The sequence below is a fragment of the Tenrec ecaudatus genome, chromosome 14 (genome assembly GCF_050624435.1).
Source record: "Tenrec ecaudatus isolate mTenEca1 chromosome 14, mTenEca1.hap1, whole genome shotgun sequence".
NCBI lineage: Eukaryota > Metazoa > Chordata > Mammalia > Afrosoricida > Tenrecidae > Tenrec > Tenrec ecaudatus.
The window spans coordinates 28262949-28280316 of NC_134543.1; the positions used below are offsets into that span (position 1 = coordinate 28262949).

The window sequence follows — 17368 nt, forward strand, 5'->3', positions numbered from 1 at the left end:
GCAGTGCCAGGAGCTGGCCCCTGATGTGTATTAATACAGCGGCAAAGCGGAACGAACCTCTCTCCATCACTCATTTCTATAAAAGAGGTGGAATCGGAGATGGCCCGATGTTAGGCAGAGCAAGCCCATTTGTTCTCCTGACTGATGGCGCGAGCCCGGGCTCCGTCCTTCACCTCCACGGGGCACGCAGGTTGTGGGTGGAAGAAAAAGGCAGGCAGAAAAGGCCAGCTGAAGCAGGGCCTCGTCAACAAGTGCAAGGGCAGGAGCTGGGCTCGACATGGGAAATGCTCCCTGCACCAGCCTTCTTTAAGAGCCAGCTCTCTATTTTCTGATCTGAGGAGGGGGTAACAATTTTAAACTTTTTCCAATGGCTCTTCTTGTAGAAGACCCTAAAAGCCAAAAATAGAAGTTAGCAACTGAGGAGGACAATACAGAAAAAGACACAAGAGCAGAGGATTGTTTGCGTGCATCAGAGCCCCCCGGACTGAACAAGGCTCTGTGTTGCCACCTTGCACATAGAAAGTCAGGGCCCTCGCGAGTACAGGGCAACCTGGCAATCTTGACTCTGCCATTTATCAACCAAGGGAGCCAGGGAAGGGATTTAACCTCTTTATGCCTCAATCTCCTCATGTTTAAATTGGGAATAAAAATATTACCTGCCTCACAGTACTGCTGCAGAGATGATATGAAATAACACCCAAAAGTTATGCAGTTCAGGGCAGGCTGGATTGAAAACACTAAAAACCACGTTTGCCAGAATCGTCAGGCTGCAACCATCAAGCAGCCATCGCAAGCACACGCTCAGAGAGGCCGCGTTCAGAGGGCGCCAACACTGCAGTCTGGCACGGCAAACCCAAACGAGCATGCACACCAGCCGCCTTGATATCGTTCCAACCCACAGGGGCCTCACGTCTGTCCGAGACCAACTGTGCCCCGGGGGTTTTCTGTAGAAGTGGATCGCCAGGTTTTCCTTCCACACCTTCCAAGCCTTTCCCTGTGGAGTGGCTGCTTGGTCCAAACCTCCTACCCTTCCCTTAGAGCACTTAACCACTGCACCACCAGAGCTCCTTGCTAAGTAACCCTGCCGCTAAGTGCCCTCGGGCTGGTTCTGACTCAGTGACTCGCCACAGGACAGGGAAAAACACCAGCCAGTGCGGCACCATCCTCACAACTGCTGTTAGGTTTAAGCATCTTTTGGCAACTGCTGTGTCAATCCATCTCCTTAAGAAACTCCTCTTTCAGGAAAGTAAAAGGAAATAGAGGAAAGACCTAGGAGGCAAAGGGCATTTATAGAGGTCTAAATCCAGGCATGTACATATGCAAATATATTTATGCATGATTATGAGGAAATAGAACTATATGCATATATTTATAGGTTTAGTATTAAGGTAGCAGACGGACATTGGGCCTCCACTCAAGTACTCCCTCAATCCAAGAGCACTTTGTTCTATTAAACTGGCATCCCATGATGCTCACCTTCCCAACAAGATCGCTAAAGACAAAGCGGGTGCGTAAGCAAATGTGGTGAAGAAAACTGATGGTGCCCGGCTAACAAAGATATAGCATCGGGGGTCTTACAGGCTACAAGCGACCATCTAGCTCAGAAACAACAAAGACCACATGGAAGAAGCACACCAGCCTGTGTGATCACAAGGTGTCGATGGAATCTGGTATCAGGCATCAAAGAACAAAAATTGTATCATTGTGAATGAAGGGAAGTGCGAAGTGGGGACCCAAAGCCCATCTGTAGGCAACTGGACATCACCTTGCAGAAGGGTCACGGGGAAGAGATGAGCCAGTCAGGGTGCAGGGTCTCAACAATGAAACTTGCAATTTTCCTCTAGTGCTTAAATGCTTCCCCCCTCTCCCATTCCCCCTGACTCCCACTATCATGATCCCAATTCTACCTCACAAATCTGGCTAGACCAGAGGATGTGCACTGGTACAGATAGGAACTGGAAACAAAGGGAATCCAGGACAGATGAATCCTTCAGGACCAGTGGTGAGAGTGGCGATGCCGGGAGGGTGGAGTAGTAGAAAGGGGGAACCAGTTACAAGGATCTACATATAACCCCCTCTCTGGGGGATGGACAACAGAAGAGTGGGTGAAGGGAGACGTTGGATAGTGTAATACATAACAAAATAATAATAATTTATAAATTATCAAGTGTTCATGAGGGAGGGGGACAGGGAGAGGAAATAATGAGGAGCTGATATGATACCAAGGGCTCAAGTAGAAAGCAAATGTTTTGAGAACGATGAAGGCAACAAATATACAAATGTGCTTGACACAATGGATGTGTGCATGGATTATGATAAGAGTTGTATGAGCCCCCAATAAAATGATTAAAAAAAAATAAGAAATTCCTCTTTCTCCGTAATCCTCCACTTCACCCAAGGATTGGTCCCGTCTGATAACATATCCAAAGTATACTGAAATGAAGTCTTACCATCCTGGCTGCTACAGGGCACTCTGGTTAGACAGATGTGTTTGTTCTTCTGGCAGTCCATGTACTTTTCAGTACTCTTCACCTACACCATATTCAGACTACGTGGCTTCTTCTCAGGTCCTTCCTTACTCACAGTCATGGTAGGAGGGTGAAACTCTGAACTGTCAAAGATCTGCTCTTCACTTAGTGAGCAACTGCTCGGGTCTGTAGAACTGGCTGCTACTGAGAAAATCCTGACTCATATAGACCCCAGATTTACGGATGCAGACAGCCTCAGCTTTGTCCCGAGGAGCAGGACAAAGCCTGTCCTGGGTTTGAACTGCTGACTTTGTGTTAACAGCCCAATAAGTAACCCACGACACCACCAGGGCTCTACTCTATGTAATGTATAGTATTTCCGGGAGAGAACAAAGTAATTGATGATCTCTACTGAGCTCCACCATAGTCAACTCATCATCAATAGGAAAAGAACTCTGGAGATTTTTGATAAGTCCTACACACAGAAAGGAGGCTTTCATTCAGAGATATCTCCCCCCCCCCCGCCCCCCTGAAACTGTACTAAAACACCAGGGCTTTCTCATAAATATCACTTATACAACTGAGAATCACTTAAGTAATTGAGTGCATCAATCCTAAGTGTGCAACTTGGTGAAGTTTCTCGTATGTCAGCCCATAAAGCTCCCGCCCAACTCATGATAGGAAACATCTCCAGCATCCTAAAAGGCTTCTTTGGGCCCTCTCCTGGTCAACACCTACCACAAAAGAGAGCTGCTATTTTGGCTTCTACCAACTACTATTAGTTTTGCCCTTCAAACTAGACAGCTTTAATTTGAATAGTCTGTAATTGAAAGTCTCATGGCTGGGGGAGAAATGTGACCACACCACGACGCAGGAAAGCTGTTAAGACTGGGTTGTGCTGCCACCAACCCGAGTCAATGACAACCCACGTGGCTCCCTGGCTTCTGACAGGACGGGCACTCCTACTGGAGCTGAATCAGCAGGGCACTGCCTCCCTCTCTGGATGACAAAAGCTCAGATGATGGGAACCTGTTCTGAAGACAGACGGAATCCAGGGAGTCAAATTCAAGAAAGCTGTGTCTGATGGTGGAAAAGCACAGGACAGGCTTGGAGAGAACTGTCTTTGAGGTCTTAAATGTGTGTGAACTTGGGAGTAAAACAGCCTACCCGTGGCAACAATTAGATGAAAAAGTAAAACTCCTACTGTGTGTAGTGCCCAATACACAGTAGTTGCCCAGCTAATGGTGCTTCCCTACTGTTACCTGCATTGGGACTCGACAGGGATGCAGTGGCCACGGGTTTGCGCTTCCTCTTAATGTCACGGGCACACGGTGGTCCCAAGTGTACGCTTGCCTGTCTGCAGAGACAAGAGAGAGAGAACGGTGTTTCCAATTAGTAATACCCATTGTGAGGCCTTCTGCTCCTCCCAGATGAACTCCTCAGCCCCTGGAAGACCACTACTAACTTGGAATGGCCACCATCTTCAACAAGCAGGCACCAGCGTCAGAGAAAGCGGATTCACTCATAACTCACTCTCTCCCCACAGTACATAACAATTCTACACTTTTTACCTGACTGCAGAGAAGCAGACAACCCAGATTAATTTCAATAAGTATGTTTATCATTGCATGCTGATTCCTGGACAATTATTTTTCATAAGAAACTATAAGCACAATTGTTCTAAACTCACTAATGAAATATCTACTCCCAAGAGGTAATATATTGGGAGGTTTAATGCTGCATGAACACAGATATTTGCATAGAATTTTAATAGCAAATTTAACCCTTCTCCCACTACAAATATAGATTTTTAACAGTATCTAGGCCACAAGTTACCAGTGTCCTGGTTCAATGCTCAGCTACTGACTGGAAGGTTGGTGGTGGTTCCAATCTACTAGCCCCGGGGCCAGAGAAAGGCAGCAGTCTGTTTCTGTCCAAACTGCAGCCTTGGAAGCCCATGGGCATTTTCATGCTCTCCTACAGAGTCACTAGAGGTCAGAAGCAACTCAAAAACAACAGGTCTGATTTTGTTTGGGGTCTATCACAAGCTAACTAAAGTCAGTTCTTGTGACTTTTAAAATATTAATTATGCAAATCAACGACCCTAGGAAACAATCCGTCCCCAGGACTAATAAACCACAAGAATCACAGCCTCCACTAGCCTGTGTCCCAAAGAACAGAACACGGTGCCTGGCTGCTCCTACCAACCTCTTTGACTGCAATCAGGATGAAAGGTCCTGGGACAGAGTGAAAGAAAAAAATCAAAATCATTAAAAAGACCACCCATACTGGTCTGAGAGAGACTGGTGGAACCCCAAGATTATTTATTGCCCTTATACAAGCGACACCCTGAATCTGACCTTATTCCCAGAGATCACCTTTCAGCCAAACAGTAGGCCTATCAGTAAAACTAATGAGCAATGACACAAAATCGAGCCCAGGAGGCAGGAAGGAACAGGAGAAATGGGGGAACCGGAGGAGAAGCCATGGAGGAAGTGGGAAGAGTGTGGAGCCATTCAGGAGATTGCAACTAACATCATGGAACATGTGTATAAAGAAACTGTTCATGGGAAACTAATTTGCTCTGCAAACGTTCTCCCTAATCTATAATAATAATAATAAAAACGTGTCCGTATGTACACAGATATATATGAGGGAGCTTCAGAACATGAGATTAAAAGACAATTAATTTTTCCCATTAAGTCTTTTAAGCCTGTACATATAACATGAAAAAAGTATAAATATCCTTGGTAGCCAAAGTACGTAACATTAAAAAAAAAGAAAGCCTCATGAAATTACATAGAAGAGCTCTCAGTTCAAGTCTCATAACCTAACATAGTATTAAAACTGGAACCTCAAGCAATATGTGTGGATACACAACACACACAGAGAAATATTTTCAATAACACCTGAATATTCCGTTTATTTTCAAAACAAAACACTACGTGCTTCAAAGCTATAAATTAAAGGATTCTCTAAAAGACACTGAACTCAACACTGCCAGATAGGAGGCTATTTTAGTTTACCACTTTCCTGCCTATCCTTCTTATGCTTAAACCAGACAGGCCAATCCTTAAGACCAAAACAAGTCTCCTGTCCCTTGCATTAAACTCTCCTGGAACATCTGAGGCCTTGGCTACCATGAATCATGACTTAAATGGCATCCACAAACCAGTGTACACACGAATTGTTCACCTAATGAAGCTTAATCTCCTTGAGAGCAGGAACTATATCGACACTTCTTTCATTATTTTCCAATGACCTACTAACCTCAACTCAAGACACATGATTGATCCCTATTAAATATCTGTTGACTAAAACTATTATAAACTGTTGTACATGAATAAGAGTTCTAAGTCAAACAGCCAAAGCACACAACATTAAAAATAGAAATTAAATTAGATAGATGAACTTAGTGGGGATCAAGCCTCATGACTTTAATAGTCTTATAAGGATTTAGTGGGAAAGCTAAGGGACTGTTTCGGATGCAAAGAACACCCGACAGGCAGCGACTTCTAAAACAAGGGCTGTGGCTTGGGCACTTCCACCCAGACCACCGCTGCGGATGAGCCTCGGACTCCTAGGAGAACGGTGAGTACCCACGTGCGGCAGCTCCTTTTCCTCTCCTACGTACGTCGGAGAAAGAAGTCCATGTCAGCACACTGAGTTCATAAGAAGTAACACACACACCAAGTGCTGCTGTCAGGTAGGCCTTCGAGTGTGAACAACATCCGCGGTTCAAACCCACTATCCTCCATGTCCTAGGAAGAGACGCGAAGCTGTACACGCCTGTCCAGGTTTCTAGCCATGGGAAGCCTATCTAGAGTTGCTATGGGCAACGAGTTTGGGGGTTTGACACAAGTGATCGAACATGAATGGTGAGCACGCCTTCGGGCTGCAGAAAAAGGAGGGACACTATATTCTTTTTTCCTCTTCCAACAGCGCATGTACGGAATGTATCGTTTCCATCAAATTCCATACAAGGAACCCAAGTAGAGAAAGACCTAAATTCAACTCTCCAACGGCCATCTAATTAACAGAGAGCATCCTCAAATGCTCCCAAGAGAACGAGAAACCAAGCAAAGGGGCCACCAGGCTCCTTGAAGCTCATGAGAGGAATCTCTGCAGCAAGTGGGATTACACAAATTGCTTCCAACGGATCCACTGTAGGTGGCACAATGGTTACCCCCTGGGGTGAGGAAGCAGGGTGAGAAACTGGGTGAGACCCAGAGCGCGCGTCTGTGGTGCTTCCCAGTCAGCTTTTGTTCTTGGCCTGGTTGCTGGGTACCTGGAGCTACACTTCATGGTGTATATATTACCCTTCAATAAAAAATGTTATTTAGGGGGGAAAGAGTTTCTTCAAGATCGCTGGCTACAATGTGCTGGGCTTTAGAAGCCAAGGGCGAAAAGCACCCAGCAGAAGAGCAAAGGCATGAAGATCTTGTCAGTACCATGGTCAGGGGCCGCTACTCTCACCCCTTGCTAGGTCTAGCCACTAACACTGATCTCAGATTTTTGTTAAGGAATGACACGCAGATTTTGGCAGTAGAGCAAATGAGCCATCTATGTGCCAAAATGTTTACATTTGAAGTGTTTGGTGGAAATAACAATGTTCTTTAAAATGCTCATTTATTGTGGTAAAAGGAACATCAGATTCCCGGGTATTACTTGCTACACACAAAAGTTATCATAGTGCATCAGATTCTGCAATGTCCATGCTGTGAACTCGGCTGCTCCAGTCGTCATTACAATGTCTTTCAGGCCACTCCTTCCCGACCCTCAGAACAGTCCCAGAGCCCCTGCCTTCATTCCCAATCGGGAGTTCATCTGGATAATTCCACTGTGTGTGTGTGTATGTTTTAAGCTATGATATACTTTGGCTCTGCGGCTTTTCCTATGTTAAAGTTTCAGGGTGAATTTTCCCTAGATTAAATCATCCCTGCTTGCTAAGCCAGTAGCCTTCTTTTTCAGTGGATCGTAATCAGTGGTCTACTTCAGTTGTCCCAGGCCCACCGCTAATTGCCTCGAACGCTCTGCACCCTTCAAAGTGAGTGCACGCCACACTGGGGATTCGGCACTGCCTGCAGAGATCTTGTAGCCTAGTCACTTCTTTATACACAGCCTGTCCGGTTGCAGAATCTGAACAACAAAGAAACTGAGGCAGGGGTAAAGAGAAGTCATTTATTTCTAAAACACAATTGAAAGCTTCTTCCCTCTTGAAACATTTCTCTCAGTCTCATTTCCCATCTGGTGAGCGATTTCAAAGAAGGTAGAACAGCATCATCCCTTAAGGCTATGTTCAAAAGAGCTACTTTTCTTTCTCCACAGTCCTTCCTAGAAACGACTCGGGATGGGAAGAGGGACAGTCGAGTTGTTAAAAGGGGCAAGAGGATATGTTTCTTCTTTGGGACTCTAAGTGCACACTAGCATGGGTAGGGTTACAGCTTGGGAAAAATCTAATTAAGGCAACCTGTGAGGGTTGCACCTGCTTGGGAAGAGCCCCAGAGGACCGAGAGAAGAGGACTCAGAGGCGGTCTGGGGAAGGCGAGCAGGAAGCTGGCTGCTTGGAGCAAGAGGCTGTAAGGGAGGCAGGACACGGAGCCCGTCCTGCTGGAGGGGGCTCTGGGAATAACAAACACGAGCGTGGCTGGAAGAATCCCTAGGTCATGTTTGGAGGCTGAGCACAGGGCTCGGCAACTGTGCCCCCTGCTGAGCTTCCTATTCTCGAATGCAGTTCAGTGTTCGTTAACCCTCAACGAACTTCCAGATGACTCCGTACCACACTGCTGGAGGCATCCAGGACTGGGGGCGGGGGGGGGGACCTGATTATTTTAATTAACAGAAAAAAATGTACAGGGCAAGGTGACCTGCCCCTGTCAGTTTCTGAGACTGCCTGCTTATGGTAGTTGAGCCCTGCCTTTCTCCTGGGGCCTTTCCCACTATCCCACCAGGGCTCCTCTTAAGGAAGAGAAGGGAAAGTGAAGAGGTTCACCTCCCCCCACCCCCACCTCGCAGGTCTTTAACTGTCCATTCTTGTTCGTGTGTGTGCATGAGGATGGGGACCTGGCTGGATCTGGGCAGACCATGTTCCTCTGACAACACAATTGTGCGCTCTCACATGACACACACTGAGAAAGGACACCCCACAAGTCAGGTTATCTGAAAGGGCAGGAACCGAAGCCCGACTTCTCTACCTCAGCACCCCCTCTAGGTGGAAACCTGAGACTCGAACAAGCGCAGTGCCAACCAGTTGATTCCGACTCCCGGCAGCCCTGTCAGGCGGGTAGAGCTGTCCCTGAGGGTTTCAGAGATTGTGCATCTTGACAGGCGAAGAAAGCCACAACTTTCTAATGATCAGTGAGGCAGCTGGGGAGTCTGAACTTCTAACTCTGTGGTCAACAGCTCGATGTGCAAAAAGGAGAGATTTAACGAGGTTTTTTTATTTAAATAAATAAAAATCGTTCGAATGCAGCATATGGCTGGTCCTGTGTTACACACCACATACTATATCAAGAAGAGGGGGCTGACAAGTCTGTAGGGACAGAAAGGATAAGTGTAAGTTAAGCTAAAACCATTATCAAGTTCAGGTTCACTCGGAGTGGTAATTGGTTATCAGCATCCTAGAAGGATTCTGACAAAATACAAACGCCGCCACCAAACTCCTAATTCAACAGGCTGGGGGCCAATCAGCAATGTGTTGATTCTGCAATGCTTCCTCAGGGAATTCGTTCTGACACTCACTGCCACCCAGTCAGTCAGTTCTAGCTCCTAGCGACCCTATGGGACAGAGGCGCAGTGCCTGGTGGGTTTCCGAGACTAACTCTTTACCGGAGGAGACAGCCTCAGCTTTCTCCTGAGGAGCGGCTGGTGGTTTTGAACTGTTGATCCTAGGGTGAGCAGCCTACCAGATAGCTACTATGCCACCAAGGTTCCTTCTTTCTGATAAGCACCTACCTTTTTAAAAACAAAAGGGCAGGCAACAATGGGCTCAAGCACAGGAGCAATTGCGAGGATGGCCCAGGACCACAGGGCCCGGTGTGATCCTGTTCTGTTGTGCATAAGGTCACTGTGGGTCGGACCTGAATGACGGCACCACCACCAACTGTAACATTCACGGGGTGGGGCGGAGTGAAGAGGAGGAGTGCATGAATGTAAACTTGTAAAAATACCATGTTTCTCTGTACACCAGCAATCAACCTGGAGAAAGGCTCTTACTCTATCTCAGCTGACCGGGGACCTCGGGGACAATATCCTCTCTGGTCAGTGTGACCACTTTGCGGCACACTTTTGTCAGAACGTGAGAGCTCGGGTCAGTAGCTCCCCTCCGAGGGTCACATTCTCTGGGGTGGCATTTGCCAAAGGGAAATACAGGGAGAACTGAGCTTTGAAAGAGAAGGGGGGGAAAAAAACCCTCTTTAAAATATTCTTACTTCAGGAAAAGGCACTAAACTCACATTGTACGTGTGAAGGTGAACGCTGACGATTAACAATTAATTCAGAGAGTCTTCTGTACACTCACTAAGTATCAACACCGCCTTTCTAGCTGGCTCTTTACTGCAGGTAACTGACGGATCAGGTGAGCTTGGAAACGGCAGCGTTACTTAGGAAACTGGGCAGAGCACAATGTCCCTGGGGCAGGAATGTACTTTTAGGGGGAAAAAAATTACTTTGAGAAACACATGCATGTTTAATGGAACCAATGTTGGCAAAAACTAACTGATGTTACTGCTTTAGATGCAGAACAAAGATCCCGGCGTCACTTAAGGAGCGAGCGCTGTCTTGAGCTGCCAATGGCAAGCGAAGTTAAGGAAGAGTTCACCTTCAAAACTCACTCATTTGAAAATAGCGACCAAAAGACCTCTTGTTAAATGAAAAGGGAATAGAATTTAATGGGGGAAGGCATTTGGTGCGCTCACTTCCTACCTACCTACAAATAAGTAACTGCAAGAAAAAGGAATTATTGATGCTTCTGAGGACGCAAAGGTCACTTATAACACATATTCCCATTTTCTCCTTAATTACTAATCTAGTGACCGCAATTATTTCTAACTAAAATTTGTGGGGGTCTGCTACGCATGCAGCACTGCGCTGGCTGCATTAAGGGCAGGTGCCAGGTGATGGTCCGGGGCCCCTGTCCACTGGAGCTCTGGGCGTAGTGAGGAAAGCCACTCATAACTAACAGATACAAAACACCGAACCGTGATCCAGGAACAAATCAAATTCTAAAATAAAATGGGGGAAGGGAGGATAAAATCAAGGGAAGCAGAAAGATCTCCTCCCATGCCCTGGACCCTTTCCCTGCCATGTCAATGGGATTCTATCTTTAGGATTAGCAGACATTTGCTAAACACTCAGTAGGAGAAACACTAAGGAGGTCTAATGGCACATGCAAGTAAAACTTTACTGAAGCTCATCCAAAACTGGTTGCAACGCGCACTGACAGGGAGCTATCAGAGGTCCAGGCTGGCCTCAGAAGAGGACGTAGAATAAGGGATCTCACTCTTGACGTCACATGGAAGTTGGCTGAAAGCAGAGACTACCAGGAATATGTTGGCTTGTGTTTTGTTGACTATGCAAAGACATTCGACTGAGTGGACTCTAACAACGATGGATTGCCTTGGGAAGAACGGGAATTCCAGAATGCTGCACTGTGGTCCTACGGAATCTGTACACGCACCAAAGGTAGCTGTGTGAACAGAGCACGGGAATGCTGCATGACTTCAAATCAGGAAGGCTGTGTTGTGTGTCAGGGCTGTATCCTCTCACCATATCTAACGACAATCAAGGAGTGCTGTCTCACTGTGGATTACAACCCAGTGTGAAAAAAACAAAAATCCTCACTGTCGGGCCAATAGCTTGCATCATAATAAACAGAGAAGACTGAAGTTGTCAAGGATTTTGTCTGGCTGGGATCCACAACCAATCCTTCTGGAATCCGCGGTCTAGAAATCAAAGGATGCATTCCGCACTGCGCTAGGTCAATCGGCAGCACGAGACCTCTGCAGGATGTTGAAAACAAGGATGTCACTTTGAGGACTGAGGTGCAACTGACCCAGGCCACGGGGTCTTCGACTGCTTTATCATAAGGAAGACAAAAGAATCGGTTCATGTGTATCTTGGTTCGAGCAAAGGATAATGAAAGTAACAAGAACTGCTCAAAACCAAACCAATGTCTTGGAAGAAGCACAGCCTGAACGCCTCTCAGAGCAGTGCTTCTCAACCTGTGGGTCGCGACCCCTTTGGGGGTCGAACAAAGGACCCTTTCCCAGGGATAGCCTGATTCTTAACAGAAGCAAAATGACAGGAAGTAGCAATGAAAATAATGTTATGGTTGGGGGTCACCACAACATGAGGAGCTGTCTGAAAGGGTCATTGAGGAAGGTGGAGAACCACTGCCTTAGAGGGAAGGATGGCGAGACTTCGTCTCACGTACTTTGGACATGTTGTCAGGAGAGACCAGTGCCTGGAGAACATCATACTTGGTAAATCAGAGGGGCAGCAAAAAAAAAAAAAAAAAAGGAAGGAAGCCCCCCAACAGATGGATTGACCTAGTGACTACAATAATTGGCTTTAAAAACCCAAACAATTGTGAGGATAGGGTTTCATTCTGTTGTGCACCGGATCGCTATGGCTGGAAACTGACTTGGTGGTGCCTAACAACAATGGCCCTGTGGGTTATCTATGGGGCTGTTACTGCAAGGTCAGCAGCAGAAAGACGCAGCTGTCTGCACCTGTAAAGATTTCAAGTCTTCGAAACCCTAAGGAGCAGTTCTTCTTTGGCCTGTATGGTCCTTATGAGCTGGAATCAATTCAATGACAGTGGTTTTGGGTTTAGGTTTTAGGGGTATATTTTCGCAAACTTACACATGGGAAAGGATCCAGATCTAGGATACTAGAAGCTGTTGGAAAGAGAAAGCCACTTCACAATCACCATTAAAAGGCGAGGAGCTTATCGGGAGGTCAAAGCCAAGCCTATTATCACCTAGCTGGATTCCAACCCACAGCGACCCCATAAGTCAGGAGAACTGCCCCCAAAGGTTCCCCAGGCTGTACACCGTTACAGAAGGCAGGCTGCCACGTCTTTCCTCGGTGGGGCAGCTAGCGAGTTTGAACCAGCAACCCTCTGGTTGGCACTGAGCATTTTAACCACTGCACCACCAGGGTCTCCTCTAGTAGGAAGAGATCCTGATAATCCAAATAGTTTTCCTTCACAGTTCACCTACACCATTCTGGGACCAACTGCTCACTAGCATGAAATTCTCACTACTTTCCTTGGCTGGCTCCAGGTGGTACCCCCTGAAGCTGTTTTGTGCCACACAGGAGGCATAGTGGTTTCACATTAGGTGGGAAGGTGCCAAGGGGGAGGGGAGGAGGGAGTGAGAGGGAGTGAGGAGAGAGGGGGAGGGAGAGAGAGCGAGCGAGCAGCTTCCTCAGGGCACTTTAACAAGAAGGGGTGGCCAGCTGAGAGCCACTATCAACAAGGCCTTCCAACAAAGGCCATGCACAAGATCCAAGAAGTGTGTACTAGAGAGCGAGCAGCTCAGATAGGACTGGGCAGCTGGCCGTAAGGACAGCGCGATAGCAGAGGCCCCTCCTCCCGTGGCCTACACTGCCGGCCACTGCGGAGCTGAGTCAGAGATGCCGGGCATCACGGCTCCTCCAGCAGACACAGGACTAATACAAGGTTCTTCCCCCAAGCCCTGAGGTAAAACCTGAGGCTGTTTACTCTGGCTCCAAAGGTCAAAATTAATAGCATGAATAGAGCCTCCTTCTTGCTCTTTGAAACTCCTTGTCAAGTGGCCCAGCCAGCTGGGCACACAACTCTGATATGCACATCATAAGGCTTGTGAACAGATAAAATGAATTACAATGAGCTCAGCCTACCACATCCCAACTCTCTAATGGCAGGAAGCACACTCTCTTTTTTACCCAAACCCTGTCCAAATGCCTCCCATAGTCCATTTGGGACCATTTAAGCACCTCAAGAATCTGTAATCCCTCTCATTAGCAAATGGCTCTAGAAGCTACCTCTCCAAGTTTTTAAGGGTGTGAATATCCTGTGGGCAGGCAGGGCAGGGTAAAAACAGCATAACTAGGAGAACCGGTCTCGGAGATCTATGTGTGTCCTCCTCTCTGGGAGATGGGCAATGGGGAGGCGGGTGAGGGGAGACGCCGGGGAGTGTAAGGTAAGATATAATAATTATTTATAAACTGTCAAGGGACCAGGGGTGGGATCGGGGAGGGAGGGGGATGGGGGGGAAAAGGGAAACCGAGCTGATTCTAGGAACCCAAGTGGAAGGTGAATTATGAGAGTGACGAGTGCAACAAATGTATGAGGGTGCTTTGCTCAACTGATGTATGTACAGACTGTGATAAGAGCCTTATGAGCCCCAATAAAAAGATTTTTAAAAAAAACCAGCATAACTAAACTATTAGTCGCCAGTGTGTTAAGCATTAATTTAGACTGCTTTATTCACTACTACTCCAATAAGAAAGGACTGATAGGACACTAAGCGACAGGGAGCTTAAGTCCCTGGCCCAGGTAAAGCCAGGATTCATACCAGAATCTGCTTCCCTCTGAGAGCCACACTGCTCTCCTCCACCTCCTGCTGCCTGCGCTAGCATCTCAGACCAGCAAGAACACAGGAGAAGCCAGAACTCAACATTCAGTAAGGCATGGGCATATGAGCCATGTGTGGAAGAAGGCTGGAGTCCTCTGTCCTTCCTGGAACTGGAATTAAGATTTCTCCAAGGAAAAACAATTCATTTACAAAGGAAGCTAGTCTATCTATATGAAAGAAGACATCAAACACATACTGAACATTTCAGAACTGAGAGATAAGAACATGTAGAAACTGAGAGATAGGCACTGGTTTGCTGAGTTTTAGTACCGGTAGTGGTATACAAACTTATCTCCATAATCAGTCAATCTCTCATGGGAAAAGCTGCCTCCAGCAATAGTCATATCACAAGTCTGTGACTGTGCCTCTGCCAGAACACGGATCACACCGCCTACGGTGTGAGCAGCAGCAATGATTCACACTGATACCACGTGTTCCCACTGCAACAGCCACACACCACAGAAGCAACCAAGACCCAAATCCACTGCCATCAAGTCAATTCCAGCTCAGAGCGACACTAAGAGTTTCCAAGACTTTACAAAGCTTGATAGAAACAGATTGCCTCCACTTTCTCCTGAGCAGCTGGTGGGTTTTAAACCACTAACCTTTTGGTTAGCAATTCAATGTTCATAGCAGCCAAGACAACCAAAGAGTTGGTTTCAGAGTTTCATCCATGCATCCAGCCAATGATCCAACCATTGTCCACCCAACAATCCTCCTCCCTCATTCATTAATCACCTACTATGTGGGTTGAACAAATAATCAGAGAGGCTGGATTAGATAAGGAAGAATGAAGTATCAGGATTGGAGGAAGGCTTACTAACAACCTGTGGTATATCCCGGTGACACAGCCTTGCTTGCTGAAAGTGAAGAGGATTTGAAGCGCTTGCTGATGAAGATCAAGGATCTCAGCCTTCGGTGTGGATGACAACGTAATGTAAAAAGAAAACCAAAATCCTCCCCACTGGACCAGCAGGTAACAGAAGAATCGATGGACGTGAGCTGCCGTGCTGGTGAGGAATATTGAAAGCGCCATGGCCTGCCAGCGGAGCAAAGACATCTGTTTTGGGTGAAGAGCGATCCTTAGAAGCAAAGACGGTGCGATCTCGTCTCCTGTACTTAGGACATCATCAGGAGAGAGCAGTCCCTGGAGAAGGACATCACGCGTGCTAAAATGGAAAGGATCAGGCCCTCAACAAGACGGACAACAGTAGGCTCACACTGAGGAGCAGTGGTGAGGGTGGTGCGGGGCAGGGCGGGCTTTGTTCTGTTGCACACAAGAGTGGCTGTGAATTGGGACGTCGATAGTGCTGAACATCGATCTGTGCTGGGCACTGCACAAGACACCAACCCTCTTTCCTGACCTGAAGCAGGCGCCCCAGGCTAAGACAAGTCCAGAAGTCTACCTCCCATAAGGAATTGTGCAAAGAATGCCAAAACCCGAGGCATACCCACTACGAAATGGGACTCCCTGGTAGGCAGACTCTGTCATAGGCTATAGGCATTTAGGGCAATAGTTCTTAACCCTGTTACTTATTAGAATTACTCGAGGGTGCTGAAATCATGCCAATACCTGGGCCTGGCCCCAGATCAATTAAACCAGAAGCTAGGGAGGGGGCACCCAGAGCTGACTTTAAGTTTTGCAGACGATGATTCTTCTTTTTCCTTCTTAAAATCATTTTATTGGGGGCTCATATAACTCTTATCACAATCCATACATACATCCATTGTGTCAAGTACATTTGTGCATTTGTTGCCCTCATTATTCTCAAAACATTTGCTTTCTACTTGAGCCCTTGGCATCAGCTCATTTCCCCTCCCTCCCCTCTCCCCTCCCTCACGAACCCTTGATAATTTATAAATTATTATTTTGCCATGTCTTGCACTGTCCAATGTCTCCCTTCGGCCACTTTTCTGTTGTTTATCCCCCAGGGAAGGGGTTATACGTAGATCCTTGTCATCGGTTCCCCCTTTCCACCTCACTTTCCCCTTACCCTCCAGGTATCGCTACTCTCATTATTGGTCCTGAGAGGTTCATCTGTCCTGGATTCCCTGTGTTTCCAGTTCCTATCTGTACCAGTGCAAACCCTCTGGTCTAGTCAGATTTGTAAGGTAGAATTGGGGTCATAATAGTGCGGGGTGGGGGGAGAGGAAGCATTAATGAACTAGAGGAAAGTTGTGTTTCATCGTTGCTATAGTACACCCTGACTGGCTCATCTCCTCCCCGTGACTCTTCTGTAAGGGATGTCCACTTGCCTACAGATAGGCTTTGGATCGCTACTCCACACTCCCCCTCATTCATAATCATATGATTTTTTTTTTGTTCTTTGATGTCTGATACCTGGTCCCATCGACACCTCGTGATCACAAAGGCTGATGTGCTTCTTCCATGTGGGCTTTGTTGCTTCTGAGCTAGATGGCCGCTTTTTCACTTTCAAGCCTTTAAGATACCAGATGCTATATCTTGATAGCCAGACACCATCAGCTTTCTTCACCATATTTGCCTATGCACCCACTTTGTCTTCAGCGATCGTGGTAGCAAGGTGAACATCATGGAATGCCAGTTTAATAGAACAAAGTCTTCTTGCATTGAGGGAGGACTTGAGTGGAAGCCCAATGACCATCTGCTACCTTAATACTAAACCTATAAATATATGCACATAGATCTATTTCCCCATGATTATATATAAAATATTTATATATGTACATGCCTGTAATTAGACCTCTATAAATGCCCTTTGCCTCCTAGTTCTTTCCTCTATTTCCTTTTACTTTCCTGTTGTCCCACTGTCATGCTCAGCCTTCATTTGGGTTTCAGTAATTCCTCTCGGTTACACTGCCCTTGATCAAGTCCTATCAGGCCTGCGCTCCAAATCCGTGGGTATCCAGACTGTAAACTACCAAACTTAAGTGTCTCCAGAGTGGCATTTCTGCACATCTTTTCATCCACAAATGCACTCCATGGTACAAAAAGACCAATGACACCCTCCTCCAGCCCTACCTGCCATTGAGGCTGTTTTTAAAGTGACATGTCAACACTGTGTTTTCTTTACATCAGTGCAACGGTGAACAGTGATGGGTGCAAGCCCGCCCCCAGCAGCTGCCCGTGGCTGCAGGGGTGAAGCAGTGTCCCAGGCCCCTCTCTCTCACTGGGCAGTTGGTGTCTGGTGAGCAGGGCCGGCAACGTCCGGGCAGGCAAGCAGCAGCGTCGGCACAGTAAGCTGACAGGAGGCAGCCTTCACAGTTCAGGCCTGATTATCAAACTCTTTGTGAGCTTAC

The 17368-nt window shown here is 46.9% G+C and overlaps 1 protein-coding gene across 3 annotated transcripts in view; it reads right to left on the bottom strand.

The window, feature by feature from the left end:
• GPATCH2L (G-patch domain containing 2 like) overlaps positions 1-17368 on the bottom strand; it is a 67266-nt gene that overhangs the window by 8788 nt on the left and 41110 nt on the right. For 2 of the 3 annotated variants that reach the window (XM_075531965.1, XM_075531966.1), the window contains exon 7: positions 3731-3825. The exons of the other annotated variant lie outside the window; for it this stretch is intronic. In XM_075531965.1, coding sequence (XP_075388080.1) covers positions 3731-3825 — 95 coding nt within the window. The remainder of the gene's footprint in view (positions 1-3730; positions 3826-17368) is intronic. 3 annotated transcript variants of the gene reach the window in all.